The 20,873-nt window shown below is 37.8% G+C and overlaps 1 protein-coding gene across 2 annotated transcripts in view; it reads left to right on the plus strand.

Moving 5' to 3' along the window:
* The window catches only part of marchf1.S (membrane associated ring-CH-type finger 1 S homeolog), a 67,513-nt gene that overhangs the window by 33,642 nt on the left and 12,998 nt on the right, over window positions 1-20,873 (plus strand). For both annotated transcript variants that reach the window (XM_041579530.1, XM_041579531.1), the window contains one exon: window positions 7,728-7,875. In XM_041579530.1, the coding sequence (XP_041435464.1) occupies window positions 7,728-7,875 (148 nt within the window). The remainder of the gene's footprint in view (window positions 1-7,727; window positions 7,876-20,873) is intronic.

Genomic DNA, 20,873 nt, shown 5'->3' on the forward strand with positions numbered 1-20,873 from the left:
AGTGCCACCTAGTTTATAGCATTTAATGCTTCAGTCAGCAAATAAATCTATCTGGGCTTTTACAGTTTTTCAAGCAAGTAAATGTTCTCTAGTTAATAATGTGCAGAAGAACAAAACCAACACAAAAAGTCAACTTGGAATGCACGAATAAAAATTATAAAAAAAAGCAACATAGGAGAATAAAAATAAAATATAAAATTATATATATAATGTATAATATTTATAAATTATTTATCATATATATCAATTTTAAGCTATGTTTATTGTGTAGTGGTCATATTTTGTTTAAACAATGTTGTTGGCATAAGCAAGGCTACGTGAGTATTTTCATCTCTACAGCATCTGAATAAAGATGTTTAATGATTAAAAATCTTTAATGATGATTAAAATCAAATAAAACTGCACAATAATCAGAAGCATTTTGAGACACCATATAAGCTGGGATCACATATAATGTAGATTCAGAATATAGGTTCCTGAACTATGGACTAGCCCCGCTAGGAGTGGCCTAGCCTAAAGGCAAAATAGTGTAGGCGTTCCAGTATATGCTTATTTGCCGTTCCTGAAATTGTCACAAGATAGTACAGCCATTCAGGTATGTGTACTTGTATTATGACACTAACAGGGGCCCCATATAATGACATAAACAGGGGTTTTGACCAAACTTTGAAGCACAAAATACCAAAGTCCATGCCTGTTAAGTGCAGAACTCTTCTTATTGTTATTATTGTTATTATTGTTAACACTTAAGAGGCAATTTATTGTCCATGCCAGTAAACAGTTATGGCAACATGCCCCATGTTCTTGACAATTTAAAGGTTGAATATAAATAGTATATTATTCAAGAGAGAATGAGAACTATCTGTTCTTATATCCAGGTTCCCATGTTCTTTATATTTCATCTCATGATATTATCATAATACACAGGAGCCACATATAACCTACAAAATATATCCTTATAAATTGTACTTTGTAATGTCATGTAATGTCATTACCTATGCTTAGGGATGTCACTTGATTTATTGAAATTTGGTTATTATAAAATATAAGGCATCCACTGTTTATTTTAAGTCACCTGCTAAATGATTACAGTTCTACAGTTTCCTACCTGTATATGTGACTTCTAACATCCTTATATTTTACAATATTAATGATTCATATTCAAGAAACATAAGCATTTATATGAATGAATCATTTCTACTTATGTAGTAAATGTATTATTATTATATCTGAATTTTTCTACACTGCATTTTCGTATTTCTTCATATAGACCATATGACAACAGCATGTTGCATATTAAGATAATATTGCAGCCATTAGACATGTTATTATCATATACCGCCTATCATGTTAATTATCTTCTACAGCTATTAAGAACCCCAAATCCTTTCACAAGCTCATTTGTCCTACTGTTTTAATACATGCCATAATAAATAAATACATGATTGTTAATTGTTTAATGGTGACTTCAGTAATCTCCATTCTATATTCATTTATTTTCTTTCATTCCATAACATTTGTTTTAACATTATCCCTTTGGTGAGGCAGAAACAATGTCATAGCTCCCAGCAAGACAGTCAATAACGAAGAACAAAGTGGATATTCAGAATATTGTGTTAGAAACTCTATTTCTATGATAAACTTGTTTTTGTTATCGCTTAACATCTTTTTATAGACTATGCCTTTGACAAAATGAAGGCTGAACTCTGTAAACCGCCATCACATTTCTCGTTCTTTATTCCCTTCTGTGATTGCCAGTGTGGCTTTTTACTGTTGAAAAAAGATAGATTACTCAAAAAAAGCTGCAAGCTGCTAAAAAAAATGAAAGAGATAGAATCCAACTAAAGTGATTATATCAGATTTCTTTTGCTTCTTTCCACATCGCTGACTCTCTCATCTTCCCTAACGACCGGGATCCTGAACTCATAAACCTCCTGTTTGGAAATATCATCTGGCATTAGAGCCCTGTATCATAAGCAATTCTCTTATTTCACTTGCTTTCCAAATTCACTTTCTTCCACTTTGTTATATATTTTTGGAATTGGGTGTCTACTTTCTCATACAGTGAATGTGAAAAATACTGTATAGACTTTCCTCAGAGGCATTTGAAATGTGCAAGGCTCCAATGTGCTCTGTTATGTTCCAGAAAACATTAGTGTTCTGCCTTTCTAGTATTGCCTTACTGCAGCTTCCCCCACAAATATAACACTGTCTACATTGCATTGGTGAGGGGTGGGAGGAAACCCATGGGCATCCAACCCACCTCCCACTAACTTGCATCTTGTGGAATGTGCTAAGGACAGGGCTGGCCTGCACCCCCTGAGGCATTCCCTGGGGCTTGTTAAGTGAGCACTAAGAGATACACTCTAGCGTTTTGTACCCGGGGGCTAATAAATGACACTTACAGGGGAATGTAATAAAAGTCACAAAGAGCAAAACAATTCGCACCAAAAAGAATAAAAATCCACATCTCGCAATGTAATATTGTTCCTTAAACTGCAAATTTGCACTGCAAATTTTAATTACGCATTGCGAATTGCAATAGTGCACTCTTAAGAAGTGCTTGAAGGTGTCGTAATCTTTTGGAGCAAACATAACAACCTTTTCAGTAAGAAGTTTTATTACATTCACTGCGTACTGGTGCAAAATACAAAATACGCAAACGGTCTCCCACTGTCGGTCTCTAAACAGTTTCCGGGTTCGTAAAAGCTATATCAAATTAAAATTTGTTCGCACAAAACTTTTCGCATTGCAAATAGTTTTTCTATTACCGACTTTTATTACATTCCCCCGTTATTGTTTTCAGTGCACTTATAGCCCTTTAAACATATCCAAAAGGTACATTTGGATTAGACAGGGCCAGATTTTAAGAGGCTGCACCCCTGGGCCCCTCAACACTGAAACCCCCCTCCACTCACAATTCTCGCACAAATCAGCTTCTTCTTGACCATTGTGATCTCTTCTGACTTAATAAACTATTTTACTTATATCTACTGCCTGGAGGAAGATTGCCTTGACTCAAGTGGCTGCTCTACAATTTTTTGGTTTTGAACTGCTGCCTTTGCTGAAGGCTCAGGGTGGTGCACCTGGGCCTCTTCCTTCATTTAGTGAGTTACTTAGATACATAGGACTATCTGCATTTGTATAACATTGTGATCTCTTCCACTGGTGACTGGGTGGACAAGAGATTCAAACCACTGTCAAAATCTCCAGTCCAGTCCCCTGTGGTGATGCAGCCGCCGTGCAGCATGCCTCCCCAACTTTTGTGCCATCCTAGGCCTGGCCTTTTTAGCCTGACCACAGATCTGGGCCTGGGATCAGGGAAGGGTGAAGATGAAGAAAGTGTTGGTTTGTCTCTCTTTTCCATAAATAATGCCATTGTTGGTCACCAGGCTACACCCCTATGACATCAATACCTACCCCTCTGGCTAAAATTGCCACCTGTCTGGTTTTGACCCAGTGATGTTCACTGAGGAAGGGACAGGTGGTCCTGAACATTTGATCATAACTGCAGTGTGATAGCACTATGGAATAAAATTGGGATCAACCCCGTTGCAGCATATCAAGTTATTGCCGTTTCTTTTATATTGGACTAATTGCTGGCGTATGGCTTGGCCAGTGCCATTGCCTTTCACCCCATAAACTGAACTCTTTTTTTACAACCTAGCCCCACCCTCTGATATCATGAACCCGCCCACTAACCAGCACCACTGCACGTCTGACATCACCCACTCTCCTGCCCAGACTTCCCTATTCTGAAATTTGGCTAACCATGCCGATCTACTGTGAGATCATTTTAACAGAGGGCCGGAGCCAAACAATCAAGAAATCCTCCTAAAATATACAGAAGAGCCATTTAAATATAGAGATAACTATATGGAATATTGGACAGCCTAATAGGTACCAATATTAAAATAAAATGCATTATCGTGTTACTGTATGACCAAAGAGGTCATGGAAGCCCTCCTATGTTGTAACTGCAAATGACATATTCATTGATCAAACTTTAACCAATTTACTTACCAAATACAATTTGTTACTATCCATCTGTTCCATCTGTTCCACTATATGATCACACTGTGATTCTTTAATAATACTATGCAGGCATTGCATATTTAGTTATTAGCCTAATATATTATATAGGGATGTCGCGGACTGTTCGCCCGCGAACTAATTTGCGCGAACATCGACTATTCGCGTTCGGCGAATGTTCGCGAACGTCGCGCGACGTTCGCCAATTTGGGTTCGCCTTAGCTGGCGCTTATTTTTGCCCTCTCACCCCAGACCAGCAGATACATGGCAGCCAATCAGGAAGCTCTCCCTCCTGGACCACCCCCACACCCCCTGGATCACTCCCCTTCCATATATAAACTGAGGCCCTGCAGCGTTTTTTCATTCTGCCTGTGTGTGCTTGGAAGAGCTAGTGTAGGGAGAGAGCTGTTAGTGATTTGAGGGACAGTTGATAGTAACTTTGCTGGCTAGTAATCTACTTGATACTGCTCTGTATTGTAGGGACAGAACTCTGCAGGGATTTGAGGGACATTTTAGGTTAGGTAGCTTTGCTGGCTAGTAATCTACCTTCTACTGCAGTGCTCTGTATGTAGCTGCTGTGGGCAGCTGTCCTGCTGCTGATCTCTCATCTGCATCTGTTCTTCAAACAACTGCCACCTAGCTGTGTGATCTTTTTCACATTCTGTCTAAATATCAATAATAATACCGTCTCCAGAAACACCACCTGAGTGACGTTTTCCAAGCAGCAATAATATATTCCGTATCCACTGCTGTAGTGTATACGTTGCCCTTGCAGGCATTGTTTGCCCAGTCTTTAACCAAGTGCCACCTAGCTGTGTGAGCTTTTTCACATTCCGTGTCCAGAAACATCACCTGAGTGACGTAGTGTGATTTCTGCCCTTTACAGCACAAAACGCAGCGCTGTGTCAACAATGGATTTTTCAGATACAGATGCCCTTGATCCCCCTCTGGCATGCCACTGTCCAGGTCGTTGCACCCTTTAAACAACTTTAAAATCATTTTTCTGGCCAGAAATGTCTTTTCTAGCTTTTAAAATTCGCCTTCCCATTGAAGTCTATGGGGTTCGCGACGTTCGCGAACTATTCGCATGTTTTGTCGCAAGTTCGCGAATATGTTCGCGAACATTTTTTCCGCCGTTCGCTACATCCCTAATATTATATTATCATTCTTTTTGTCTTGATTTCCATCTTTGTATCTAAATATTCCTGTTAGTTATTTACCATCTTTTATCGAAATAAGAATTTGTACAAAACATGCTGGTTTCTCTGTTCTGGCCTGCAATAACAGAAATCTGAGTTAGATGGCAGCAATTGCACATGTAAGACGGGGGAATTAAAGAAAGAGCTTTCATTTCTAATGAGAAATCATATTTTGTTCTTCTGTAAGTCTTATCATGTGCTTCTGTATGTCAATAAATTTCCTACAAATCAGCTCTCTATGCAGAACATTCAAAGGGCTCACCATAAAAAGTCAGAGAACTGGCACAATTGCTTGATGGGTGGTTTTACTTAACATTGTAAGATATCCAGTCTATATCCAGCTTCTGCTGAATTATAATGAGATTATTAGAATTACAGAGAGATTATTAGAGAGTTATTATAAAGAGATTATTGAGAGTTCTTGGAAATCTAGTTGAGAAATAAGTAGCAGCCCTTATGAAATATGTGATTTATTTTGCACGTCTTGTTGCTGATGCTATATGTAGAAATTAGCAAGATACTGTACTTACTGGGGAATGTTTATGATTCCACCACTCCTAGTTAGTCAGATCTGCACAGAAATAATGTACCACATACTGAAAAATATAAGAGTTTAATGACCACTATCCCTATCAATCAGTCAATTGAATGTTAATGAGTACAGGCACTCCAATGTATACCCCTTGCTAATGTATACCCCTTGCTAATGATGGAAACCATGATGGAAAACACTAGACCGTGAAAAACACATGAAAAATTGCACCAGTAAAAAGACCCACAATATGTAAATTGCTTTACAGTGCTGATATTAGAGTGAGGCATAGACAGGATTGTCTTAGGCTTCCAACTTCAGAAGGGGCTCTTTGGGGGGAATGATAAAATAAAGGTTCTTCTATTTTTCTTAGTGGAAACTTAGTTGGTATAACTATTTGCACAAAAACTCTGGTACCCTGTTGGCCAGTAGCAAAAATAACAAATAAAATCCAAACAAATACAAAAAGCATTGTAGTATTGTAGTATTTGTTAACTGACAAAGGTGCTCCAAAGCTTGTAATGTATTTTAATTGTTAGCCAACATAGGTATCACTTCAACAATACTTTTTGTATTTGTTTGTTTTTTTATTTGTTATATTTGCACGTAGCATTTCGAATGTCACTTGCATGTCTTCTGACAGGTTTATACTATTATATTTTTCAGATTTGGAAACCTGAAACAAACAAAAAAAAAATTATTATTATTATTATTGTATATGTGTAGGTTTCTTGTGTGTTATGTAATTGTGCATTTTGTTGTATACATTTTATACAAACTAGGACAGGGACTGAATAGTGTACAATCTCTTTGAGAAGCTGTGTAACATGTCGGTCTCGTACAAATAAAGATTAATACTAGGTAGACTCTTGAATAGTGATGGGTGATTCTCTCCCGTTTTGCCGAGAAATTTGCGAATTTCCCACGAAATTCGTGAAACAGCAAAAAATTTGTGAAACTCGAAAATCAACGCGCTTGTCAATTTTTGGATGCGCTCATCACTACTCTTGAAATAGCCTGTTAGATATCAATACCATGCCCGTAAAGTTATATTTCGTTTTTTGCAGTCCAACCCTATCTGTCTCTTGGGAATTTCTTTTCAACCTGGACAGGCTGAAAAGATATTGAGGTAATTTATTGGGGTGTGAAAGGAGCCCGATTAGCCAATATTTTGCACTTTGTTCAGTGCCTTCCCGTGTCCCGAAACAGACCCAACAACATTGCATTGGTTCTCAGGGAAGTTAGGTAAGGAGTTATTATGTCTACACAAAAACAAAATATAATATTGGGTGCAAGTGAAAGTAACAACAAAAAAAAGCAATTCTTGTTCCTTACCCAGTGACATTTCTGTGATAGATGCCATCTTCTCATTTACTCATTTATCATTAGCCTAAGGCATACTGGGAACTGTAGTTTAGCTAAACATCCCATAAAATCATTTGAAAGCAAGGGAGCTATACAAGCAGATGTACTGCATGGCCCATTAGTTCAGATGGATTGCATTAATTTCCCTGTAACCAAATGTCATGCTTATCAGCCACATCGATATCTACTCAGTTGTCAATGGATATTTGGAAAGCCCTGAATGCAGTTAGTTTGGGTTGACCCACAGCTACACTACAAAATGATGGGTGAACAAAAATATATAAAATGCTTTATATAAAATTTAAATATTACTGCAGAATATATTTCCATACTCTCTGTGATTTAACTTACACTGGAAGACAAAACTGACAAAATGCAGCTCTTCAGCTGTTGCTCAACAATAATGTTAGGATTAGTAGCCTGACAACAGCTGGAGACCTATATATCTGTAGATTAATAATAGAATTACTGCCTGCGGTCTGTCTGAATTTATATTGATAAAAAAATGTCACTCAAAGGATATCTTATTGATATGTTCTGCATTAGTAAATGTCACCTTATGCTTTTCAAACAGTTCTTTTTTAACCCTCTCATTTTAGTGGGAAAAACTGCAGTTGACCAAAAGTGAAAGAAGAAAGATTGTGTGCTCGGTAACATTTCACATAATTGCTTTAACGTGTGTAGTGTGGTCACTGTATGTGCTCATAGATCGCACGGCAGAAGAAATCAAGCAAGGCAGTGACAATGGTGAGTGGCTTTATGATTCCCCTCCAGCAATACAAAGTCATTTATTTGTACTCTGTCCTCTAAACTTATCGATTGAATCCTTAATGGAAAAATTTTGAAAATTGCACTTGCTTACCCAGTGAAATAATACTCAGTGTGTCTGTCTGGCTCTTCAAATCATTACCTTTACTTCTGCTGTTTTTCAGAAATTTGTGTCAAAACTAGAAAGTAAATAACAAGATATCTGTGTCCTAACAACAATGAGAAGTGCCACAAAGAAATAATTGAAGCATTATAATAACAGCTTGATCCAGAACTAATAACCATTAGCAACCAGATATTTGCTTCAGTCACTGTGCTATTTTACCCTTAAAGGACCAGCAACACTAACATTTGTTAAAGAAACATTTTAGCCCCCTCTAGTACCTCCTCCTTCCAGCACAATTTAAACTATTTTTAATGCTTTATTAAAAAATACCATAATGAATATCTGTTTCCGGTTGTGCTGTCAGGACGATATGGCGACATGCCCTCAGCTTTATCCTACGTGCGCACTCCACATCTCCTGACCCGACTTCTTCTTAAGGCGAAAGTCAGTTGCTGCACTGCTGTAGAAAATTTTTCAGCCTGCATATTTTAACTTTAAGCCTGATTTATTTCTGTGAGTGCTGCCAGCAGTGAAGGCAGCACCCAGCCATAAATCCTCTGCAGCAGTGCTGTACTAGAGGTCCTAGAGGGGGCTATAATGTTTTTTAACTTAAAAAAATTAGTGTTACGGGTTCTTTAAAGGAGAACTAAAGCTTAACTAAAGAAGTAGGCTACAAATGTTGGGCTTCTTTAAGACGTGCCGGGAGATTTCAACTATCACTTACCTCCCGACAATTAAAATAAATTACAAGCTTTGGAGCACCTTCGTCAGGTAACAAATACTACAGTACCACAATACTGTTTGTATTTGTTTGTTTTTTATTTGTTATTTTTGCTACTGGCTAATACGGTACCACAGTTTTTGTTTTGTGCAAATAGATATACCAATTTGGTTTCCAGAGGGGAGGCGTTCTGATGCACAATGGAAATTATGTGCTATGGTGATGAGTGCAGCATCTATCAGGCATCACGAGGCAGCTTCAGAAAACTAAGCTAGTTGTAGGCAATGAGCTATGTGTCCAGTGCCCCTCCTTTGTTGCCTCTTACGAATTTGTCTCTTCTACTTACCCCTAGTTCCAGTCCTGATGAATGAGATGTCTACATCTCTTTTCTGGCAGTTTGGACTGCTTTTCTTTTGCAAATAGGTCTCCTAGATGGTCTATGCCCTCTCCACAAGGGTTCAATTGGATTTAGAGCTGGGCTCATTGTTGGCTACTTTAGAACATACCATGCCTGGTTTCTTTTGGACATATACTTCCCCTGGAAGACCCATGTAGCTGAGAACATTTTCCCACACTGGGTTCAATATTGTGCTGCAAAATGTCATGGTCATGTTATAATAAAGCCATGCAACTTCAGTTAACCTCCTAAATGTACTGTATGAATGTAGAGTTGGTATTCTTTTCTGTGCAGACTGCATTTTGTTAATGTAAAGAACAACAACATGTTGTGCATTACCAAATACTCTGATCATCTGTCCACAGACTTTTCTCTTAGAAGGATTTTACCTTGTTCAGGTGTATTTTAGCAAGTCAAAGTTTTCTGTTTTTCAGTTGTCAGCTGGGTCCTCCTGAGCTTCCTACCATAAGGCCCCTTTTCATTGGGTTGGTGATGGCTGGTGTGACTTGAAACTGTTTAACCTTTTGTCAAGGTCAGCTGAAGGTCTGCTTAAACCTGTTTGGTGTTTTCATGACAGTTTGAACAGTTTTTGATTACTGCTTACAATGGATATTGGAACAGTAGTGGAAAAGTGCATGTATAATCCAACATACTGTATAAACAATGTAAAGTCTGTTCAAAATAACCAGTTATGTAAAAAAGCATGAAACATTTATCACCATTATCATTAGTGGCAGCTTATTCTTATATTTGTATATAAACTGTTGCTACTTTAAAAGCCATTTTACTCTGTGAGAGTGAAATTTGGATATCGGAGTTTACTTCACTCTACATGTATCAGAGACTCACGTTATTGCCTGGAATTGCATGGTGATTATACATCTCATAAAGTATGCATGGCATTCATTGCACACTCAGATCTTCATCTGTCAAAAGCATCTGGTTCTGCTGCATTTAGATTTGCTTTCATTATCTGTGTTTTGCTAGCATTAATTCGTCAGCGTGAACAGCGCCGATCGGCGCCTTTATGCCGCCTGAGGCGGCCTTCCGTTGCCGCCCCGACCCCTCCTCACGGCGCTCACATTTTCTGCGCAGGAGGGGGTCGGGGCGCTGCACGACGCTAGTGCAGAGAGCACAATTGCGCTCTCTGCACTAGAAGAGCCGAATTTCCGGGTTGAAAACCGGAAATTCGGCTCTTAGTTACCAGGAGCAGCATTTTTGCCGCCCCTGGTAACCAGGGGGGCGCTGCCGCCTGAGGCGAGTGTCTCAACTCGCCTCATTGGTGGAGCGCCCCTGAGCGTGAACAATTCATAGCTAACTTTCGCTAACTTTCATTTCTGCCTAGCGAAACTTCCGTCAGACAAAAAAATATTTTATCACATTAGTCAACAAAATAAACTTTAATTACACAATCTAAATTATTTGAATCGTGATTCCTTCAGTCTGGGAATTCATAATTATAACAAGCAGGCAGGAGCCATTTTGTGAACACTGTTATTAAGGCAAGCCTTGTATCATCTCAGAATCGTGTTTGTGCACCAGAATGGGGGACCTGATGTCCATCCCCATGAGTGAAAATTCGCCTTGCAATAGGGCTCAAAACGGTGCTAGTCTTTTTTGCTAACGAATTGTCCTCTATGCCTGTTAGTAAATTGGTGATGTCCCTACAGATAGTATTTCTGGCAAATTTTCGCTAGCGACGGCCACTTAGCCCTTTAGTAAATCTGCCCCATAGGCCCAAACATGCCCTGGGCTTCGAGGTCATATGTAATACATGAAAGCTAATAATAAGGAGTTATCTATCATGTTAAACCAGGGCTGACATAAATTGGCTCTGGAATCAGATTCAGTTTGGATGATTTTAAGCTCCTAAAGGGGGTCTATCAAATGATTCTGTGTAAATAATTTTATTTAATTCGTATTTATAATGAATGGATTGTATTTTTAATAACAATAAATTATTGGTTTAGTACTCACCTGTATTTGTTTTATGCATACTGGTTACATAAAGAGGCTCCTAGATAATTCCAAGCGAGCAGGGCAGTGAGTCATTTCTAAGGCTAACAACACACGTAGCATTTCTTCACCTGTGTATTTCTGCTTGCTCTTGACAACCTGAAAGTGCAGTGTGCAGCGCTTTCATCCGACAGTCAGATACATGTAGTTTGTACAAGCGATTTCACATTAAGTTCCATTCTCTTCTGCACATCCGACACATCGCATGCATGTCATCGCATGGTGATGAATCGGACAAAATCGTGCTGTGGAGTTCAGCCCTTACATTCCTAGCTAGCTCCTCTCTTAATTATGTGGCTGAGAGAAAATATTAACCCTACCTGAGCTGGGTATCCCTCTGCAAACCATATCATACAGTATAAATACACTCTTTTCAATGCACTTTCCTCCAAGACAGTGGTGTTTTCCAAACACCTTGTCACAACCCATACAAGCTCCAAGATGATCCTTGTATTTCATTATTTCTTCACTAGAAATATAGATGTTGTCTTTAGAGTTTTTCTCCATGTATATTACCGATTCTACTGGTTTAAGCATATTAGGCAGATCTATTTAGAATTTTACAAAGAGAGAAATATGAGAAGAGTTATAATACGTCGCACCATCCATATGCCGTGATAAAGAAATAATTAGAGAAAGTATATTAAGTAAATTGTGCATATACAAAGTTGATTGGTGATTACCACACAATTCATAGTGTTTCAATTGCAATAAATTAGTTGAATTAGCGTCATGCATCAAAAACATGTAACAGGGCATCAAAGTATAGCAACATTCCTGTATGATGAAGTTCAAATCAATCGTGTTACAGATAATTAATCTGTTTAGCTACCAATATATGTATGTGGGGATAGACTCTCATTTAATCCATTAGGTCAGGTGCTTGGATCTGAGGGGGGTCCAATCTTTTTTGCTACTATTAAGCAGGTTCCCCCACAAAATAATACAGATCAACGCACTACTTATTTTAAATTGTTTTTAACCCATGAATTAGGTGCTCTCTTTTTCTTTTTTTAATATGATGAATTAAATGTTATGTTTTAACTGCTCTATCAAACATGACTGCTGCTGCTGAAATATGATTTTTTTGGGGGGAATTACTAAGATGAATTATATAAGGCAACGTATGCACTTTATATTTAAGTAAATTACAATTTTTTTGGGGGGGGGGTATTCACCTTTATTATTAATGAGACACACATGATGAAATTCAACTAATTTATTGCAATTGAAACACTATGAATTGTGTGATAATCACCAACTTTGTATATGCACAATTTACTTCAGTGGCTTAAAGGGGAAGGAAACCTAGTTGGCGCAAAAACCCTCCCCCCCTCCCGTGTGTTGCCCACCCTCCCTCCTCCCCCCTCGCCTACCCATCCCGCTGGGCAAATGCCCCTAACTTGTTATTACCCTTCTGCGCAGGTCCAGTCCAGGGAGTTCACAGACGACATCTTCTTCCACGCGATCTTCTTCCTGCTTTGAACGGCATTTTGGCGCATGCGCAGTTGGAGCATTTCGCCGGTACGGATCTACTGTGCATGCGCCAAAAGTCACGATGTACTTTTGGGGCATGCGCAGTAGATCGTACCGGCGAAATGCTCCTACTGCACATGAGCCAAAACGCCGTTCAAAGCAGGAAGAAGATCGCGATCAGAGAGGTTTGACTGCATTGGCTAGTTGATGTGGTCCTACCCATTCTCTTTGTTGTAATCTGATTGTTCTGCCTTAGGGCCGAACCTGATATCATCCTGCCATTGGTGGGCATATCGGGGAAAGATCGACTTGTTTGGTGAGGTCGCAGATCATGTATGGCCATCTTTACACCTATCCTGTTGCACAAGATGTGAGGTAGTAGCTGGGGATGTAAGTGAAGGGAGGTCCATGCACCCCAGTATCATCTCATATACACCAGAGAGGGTTAATCCTGAAGGAGTGGTACATTTGGTGTAAATAACTGGGAGTGTGTGAACACTGAAAGTTTGGAAGACGCAGTTTGCTGGAAAGCAATTTTGTGAGGCTACATAACTGATTTACTGTAGGTCCATGACAGAGAATTACTCCTTAGTGATTAAGAACCAGAAGGGCATATATTTTATTTTCTATAATTCAGTTTTTTGCAAAACTGTGTTGGCAATAAAACTGTATCTGTTCTCACTTTACAAACAGCCGGTGTGAGCCATTGTTCTGTCAGGCTGCCAACTGTAAAATGGGATTTCTGCCTCATAGTACAATTGTGTGCCAACTGTGTACCCTCCAGAGATGGAGATCCAGTAGGCTAATCCCTCTCAGAGCTCACATATACAGTAGCAGTAAAACAATGCCAAAAACACAAACCAAATGTATGTATAACCCATCTTTTGCATTGTGCGCCATGTAAATGAATAATCCTACCATTTAAAAAGTTATTTTCAAAAAAATTTTTGTAATTTTTTAAAGTTTTTTCAAACTATTTTTATTTATTTATAAGAATGATATGTAGGCATCCATCTCAGTTTATTGTGTATGATCATGTGCATTCAAACATATCCAGTATTGCATCAGGCTGCAACTGTCTATTATTCATTCATTTCTTACAGTATCCCTGTGTCCTATGCACAGCTTTCCTCCTATTTTCCCATGCTATCTCCACATCTGCCTCTAGGTGGTATATTGATGCAGATTAATATTCATAGTCTCCTGTAGGATGCTGAAACCTACTCTAGCCTTCAGGTAACCTGCTTGTTGGACAGGTCTGTGGTGTTCTATCTATTACCTCTTATTATACTGTATATATAATGTATTTGGGGCTAAACCTCCCACTGCTTCTTACTATATTAAATCTATTTGGGATTTTATAATGTATTTAGCATGTGGAGACAATTATACGACAAGTCAAGAAGTCAAAACAGTGGAGGTTTATTTGAGATCCAACGTTTCGGTTCCGTACAGGAACCTTTGTCAGGGAAAATAATACTGTGCACAAGTGAACATTATTGAAATAGAACTAAAAGGCACCAAAAAAACTATTACACGGCGCCTGGAGGCTGTCAATCATCATTGACAATGCAGAATTGAGGACACAGGTAAACACACTGCCTGTAATGATATTAAATACCCTGGCATAAAAAGAGTGTACACATACTGCGGGTGAGTCCTACTTTCCCCTTCATGTGACCGGCTTACCGAATGTTAGCAGATCAACCTGACCGATTTCCTCTATTGGTGGACCAGAAGCACAGTGCCGCCAAGGAGCCTTAGTGAGAGGATGCAGCATTCGTTGCTAGGCAACCCGCGTATCATAAAGAATAACCCAGCACTAAGTGGTTAGCAACCGCAATTCTACACATATAGGGATAGCGCTGAAATGTAGAGCATAGCGGCACTCAGAGGGTTTTTGTATGCCAAATAAAAAATATTTCTTGAACTAGGCATTCTTGAACATAGAGACCTTTCTCAAGGATGACAAAGGTCTCTATGTGAGACCTTCAGACCTTGAGAAAGGTCTCTCTGTGAGACCGAAAAGTCAGATAAAATGCCATTTTGTGTGAAATAAATCACAGTATCACAAATAACAGAGAGTGCTGATCCTGCTTTTCCATAAATATATACTCTTCCCTGACGAAGGCTCCTGTGTGGAGCCGAAACGTTGGACCACAAATAAACTCTCCACTTTATTTGCCATATTGACATGCTGTGAATTATTGCCTAGGAGTGCTGTCAATCCTTGCAGCTTTTCTACATATCTATCGGACTAGCACCCAGGCTATGGATGAACTTTTGGTTGTGCACTCCATCCCGCCAGTTTTCTGATAGATATATATATATATATATATCTATATATATATAGATATATATAGATATATATATATATTTATAGTAACACTATGTTATGTAATTTTTCACTTCCTGATAACGGTTACAATTAGGGCTGAAATGTTGAACGTTGAATCCACTTCTGATTTTTCACAAGACCTGAGAGTGCGGTAAATTACCTATTATTCTGATATAATGAAATTACACACAGTGCTATAAATAAAATTATTTGGACACATAAAGCCCTTGCTTTACCCTCAACTTTACAGTTTTGGTGCCTAAGGGTGCCTTTACAAAGGGGGTATACAAGCCCCTTATGCTCAGCTAAGTACTAAACACTGTATAATATAATCACTGATTCCTAGTGATTTATATGTGATATATAAGTAAATAACACCCTGCATAACAGTAGCAATAATCATGTCTTCTAACATCCGGTCTGGGCGTATTGAATCTTGACTCATTATGAATTTTTAAAGTCCTTGCAAATTATTCAGATTATTTTTCTTTGTGTTTCACTGCCATGATGCAGCTCGATTTGACCCAGTTTAATCCAACTTTAAAGTTTTCAAATCCAGTGGCAGCCCACGGACTCATCTCTAATTAGTGTAAAAGTCAATATTTAAAACTTATATAATAGTATATGTATAATATACCACATTTATAAACATTATATGCATTAAATAATAAGGCATTTTATAAATGAAGCCTCAACATGAATATGAAATCTGTAATTGTAAGATTGACTAGATTTTTTTACTCATAAACTACAGATGGTGCTGCAGCTGCTACTAAAGCCATAACAATCACAAAATGGGAGCACCCTCGGGCACAAAGGCTGCCAAGTGAGCATGAACATAAATGTTCTTTTATCTTCTTGCTTGTGCAGATGTAATGGAATATGCATAAAGACCAAGACAGCAATACGCCCATATTTCCTACAGCCTAATAAAGAGTTAGAAAATGTAAACAATTGTTTGAATTAAAATAAATTGTAGAAAAAGATGTGAATACCCTACAGTTCATCAGAGAACAAAGAGAAGCTGGCAGCTTTTGAAATGAGCAAATTGCTGTTTACGACCAAAACAACATAGTACTGGCAAATAATAATAGTGGGGTTTAGCATCCGGCTAGCATGGGGTTATCTGGCAAAAGAGAAGAAGGAAGCTCTGCTGTGTCAAACAGATGTTTTCCTTCAAGGATCAACAGGATAACATTGGCCATAGATAGAGAGACAATGAAAACATAATTGTTACTGCATTTTAAACAAGTATAGGCAACTTGGTAATTAAGTCCGTAGCTTCAATTATCCTTTTTAAAAGAGTGCTAAAGCTTAACTAAAGAAGTTGGCTAAACATGTTGTATATTATGTTTTGGGCTTCTGTACCAGCCCAATGCAACCATGGCCCTTAAGCAGAAAAGTTCTATGTCTCCAAAGATGCCCCAGTAGCTTCCACTTTTCTTTTCTGCTGATTCATTGCACATGCTCTGTGCTGCTGTCACTTTCTGAGCTTACAGACTAACTCAAAATATACAGTACACATAGAACATAAATGTCTGATTAGTAGTGATGGGCGAATTCGTGGCGAATTTGCGCGATTCACCGCCAGCGAATAATTCGCGGCAAAAAATCAAAAATTTGCCAAAAACGAGACGCCGGTGCTGTTTCGTGAATTTTTCGCCATTTTGTGAATTTCGCGTGAAATTCGCAAATTTTTCGGCGAAGCAAAACGTCGCAAATTCGCCCATCACTACTGATTAGTAATACAGATACTTACTACATGGCAGCACAGAAACCAGTGCAATTAGCATCAGAATTTAATAATCAGTCTTGTAGCATCATCTTATATTACAGACCAACCTCATTTTCTGCTGGATAATTTGCAACAACCCCTAAGCTTAGCTTCTCAACAGCTGTTCAGAGCCCACTGAGCATGTGACACTTTCCAAGATGGTGACCCTCTGTGACAATTTTTAAGTCCTGGATCATTGCTGCTATTGAGATGCTGAAACTTTAGGCTGGTGCAATAGGTTCAGTATATAAAAAAGGCATTTTTAGCTATAATAGTCTAATAGGGTTTAGTTCTCCTTTAAGAAAGTTATTCTTTTGTATAACTTTATATAAGGATCTGGCCTGGCCTTTTCATTAGTAAAGAGCCTCATGTCCCTTTTTCAGGTCCCATAATAATGATGGGGTGATTTTGTTCTGCAAATCATACTTACATTGCAATTAGCAGTCTAATAATGGGGTAGACCATTTCTAGGTTCTTGTGGGACTTAATACCACACTTAATAGCCTTTATAGGATGTGGAAACTTTGTTAAAAAAAATTGTTCCTAGTTTGAACAGGAAACAGAGCAAATTCTTTAACTAGTTTTGATATGAATATGATATGTAGGAATTCATAAACACCTTTAGAAAGCAGACTTCAACTATGGCAAAGGTGCTGAATGGGAGACAAAGGATCAAACAAACTTTTATCTTTTTTTATGAAGACTCAATACAGACAGAGCAGCCCTTGTAAAAGCATCTGACTCACACAACTTTTAATATGAACAATGCTGTGTTTGTGCCAGATGTTTCCATATATGTATTTGCAGCGAGCACTTCCCAAAGTAGTTTTCTTGTTTTTCAAAGTGCATTAAGTGACTCAGAGGGACATACTTACCTACAGATAACATTTCACAGATAAACTCCAACCACCACAAATGACTAAGCAATAAAACTGCCAACAACAATAAAGCAATGATGTATTATACATTCCTCCTATGTATCAGCAGATGAAGAGCTACATGTATCGGTATGTAAAAGCATTGATTATCCCTTGTTGGTTCCAGAAATAAATGTTGTCTGAGATCACCTTTATGTTTTTTATCTGTTGACCAATCTCTGGATTTTGAAAAGTCACTGGACAGATTGGACTGCAAGTATAAGATTATAAGAAGTGGAAGCAAAAGATTATTATAGATTATTCCCCCCATTAATATGATGAATCAAGTTGAGATAAATAATTCAGGTCTCATCAGCCTCAATTTTCATCTGAGCTGCCAACAGAAATTTCCACCGCCTCCTACTCTCTTCCTTAACCCCCTAGCACACAAAATAAGCATGCCTCCAGGTATTAAAATGTCAGAGTTAAAATATGGATATTAGTTGGATAGATATTTAAATCCTGAGCAAATGCCTAATTTTGGCAGTCGATTTCCAGGTCTAAATATATTCAACAGAATGTAGGTGATTTTGCATTTTATGTTATGAATTTAATGAGCAAACTGAAACAGTAGCACATTTTTATATTTTCCACAATGCAGGACCTCATGCAGCTGAAGGTACTATCAGGTATTACCTGGGACCTTGGATTTGGCATGCGATTAAGGGGCAGATTTATCAAGGCTCGAAGAGAATTCTAGGGAATTTTCTAAGTAAAAAAATGCAAAATTTGAAATACATTTTTGGATACTTTGACCATCGAATAGGGTACTAAGGGGCACATTTACTTAGCTTGAGTGAAGGAATAGAAGAAAAACTACTTCGTATTTCTAATGGGTTTTTTGTCTACTTCGACCATCGAATTGGCTACTTCGACCTTCAACTACGACTACAACTTTGAATCGAACGATTCGAACTAAAAATCGTTCGACTATTCGACCATTCGATAGTCGAAGTACTGTCTCTTTAAAAAAAACTTCGACCCCCTACTTCGCCAACTAAAACCTACCGAGGTACAATGTTAGCCTATGGGGAAGGTCCCCATAGGCTTTCTAGCAATTTTCTGATCGAAGGAATTTCGTTCGATCGATGGATTCAAATCTTCGATCGTTTGAAGTATTTGTGGTAAATCTTTCGACTTCGATATTCGAAGTCGAAGGATTTTACTTTGACGGTCGAATATCGAGGGTTAATTAATCCTCGATATTCGACCTTTAGTAAATGTGCCCCTGCGACTTCGAATTTACTTCTAATTTGTTTCGAAGTAAAATAGTTTGAATATTAGAATATTCGATAATCTACTTAACTGTCTCTTTAAAAAAATTTCGACTTCAATAGTTCGCCAAATTAAACCTGCTGAAGTGCTATGTTAGCCTATGGGGACCTTCTAATGCTTTTTTCTAAGTTTTTTGTAGTCAAAGTAAAATCGTTCGATCGCTGAATGATTCGAACGATTTAATCGTTCGAGCGACCGATTTTACTTCGACCGCAGAAGGCCCAAATTTGATGAAAATTTTTTTTAACTTACAAAATTCGACCCTTGATAAATCTGCCCCTTTAAGTGTTTTGTTAATAAATTGTTTTCCTAACTGCAAGAAATGCACAGTGACATTGCACACCATGAATAATAGACTTTTAATTTGTTGCGAGAAAGAATTAGAAAGAATAATGGAGAGAAAGCAAGTGCTTTGGCTGTATGAGTTTAAGAATTGCCATGTTTGTTTTGGCAATTATTCATTTGTTCTCTCTTCAAATGATGTCATTTAAAGCCTAATGAAAGCAATTTCTACAACACATAAATACAAAACATTCATTCATTCAATACTGTAATTTTAACCTATGAAACAAATCCAGGTTACAGTCAAACAAGCGGGAATTAATTTGTTTTCCATTCATTCGTGCTCTGTCACTTGTAATTAGTTTAATGCATTCTACTGACTAGCTTTGCTGAAATGAATGTATGAAAAGAACTACACTTATATACATGCACAAGCACTACTGCTTCCCAGACACCACTATCTTTGTCATAATTGTTTGTTTAAGGATAATTAAACACTAATAGGGGCAGATTTATCAGGGGTCGAATTTTGAAGTAATGGGAGTTTTTTTTGAACTCATAACATTGAAATTCAAATAATAAACACCAACCAAAATTAGGCTGTATTTCTTCGTTCAAATCGAACTCAGATCATATTCGATCGAATTCGATTCGATGTATTAAAAAAAAATTTTGTTTTATCAAAGTCCACCAATTGACTCCAAATGGGTTCTAGGAGGTCCCCCTGGGCTAAAGCAGCAATTCGGCAGGTTTAAGATGGCGAATAGTCTAAGTCAAAGTTTTAAAGAGACAGTACAAGATACATTTCGATATTTGAATTTTCAATTTTTTTTCAAATTCGATTCAAATTTGGACTATTTCCTACTAGTGTAAGTAAACAAAAATAGCTCGTAATTCAAATTTTTTTACTCCGAATTTTCAATTCGACCCTTGATAAATCTGCCCCTAAAAGCAGATATGACTAGAAATGACATTATTCATACAATAAGCTTAATGCATTAGCTTTAGGCTTGGTATCTCTGTAACACATGGGGGCAGATTTATCAAGGGTCGAATTTCGAAGTACAAAAAACTTCGAAATTTGACCTTCGAATTAAAAAACTTCGAATTCGAATATCGAATTCGAAGTTTTTTCAACAAATTTGGCAATCCTGCGGTCGAATAAAAACTGTTGGAATAGAACGATTCGAACAATTTTAGTGATCAATCGAAGGATTTTCCTTCGACCTCTAAAGACTTAAAAAATGCTTGTAGAAGGTGCCCATAGGCTAACATAGCACTTCGACAGGTTTAATTTGGCGAAGTATTGAAGTTGAAGTTTTTTTTAAAGAGAAAGTACTTTGATTATCGAATGATCGAATATTCAAACGATTTTTACTTTGAATCGAAGTCGAAGTAAATTCGAAGTCGTAGTATCCTATTCGATGGTCCAAGTATCCAAAAAATTACTTTGAAAATCAAATTTTTTTACTTCGAAAATTCCCTCGAATTCACTTCAACCCTTAGTAAATCTGTCCCTAATGAATCAGGTCTTCAAATTTGTTACAGGAGCTCACCATCTTGTATTTTATTAGGAGTGTCAGAGACACACATACTCAGTGTGATTTGGGCAGATGTTGAGAAGCTTTGCATAGCCTAGGGGTCATTGCAAATCATCAGAAAATAAAGGTTTGTC

The sequence above is a fragment of the Xenopus laevis genome, chromosome 1S, assembly GCF_017654675.1.
Source record: "Xenopus laevis strain J_2021 chromosome 1S, Xenopus_laevis_v10.1, whole genome shotgun sequence".
Lineage (NCBI taxonomy): Eukaryota > Metazoa > Chordata > Amphibia > Anura > Pipidae > Xenopus > Xenopus laevis.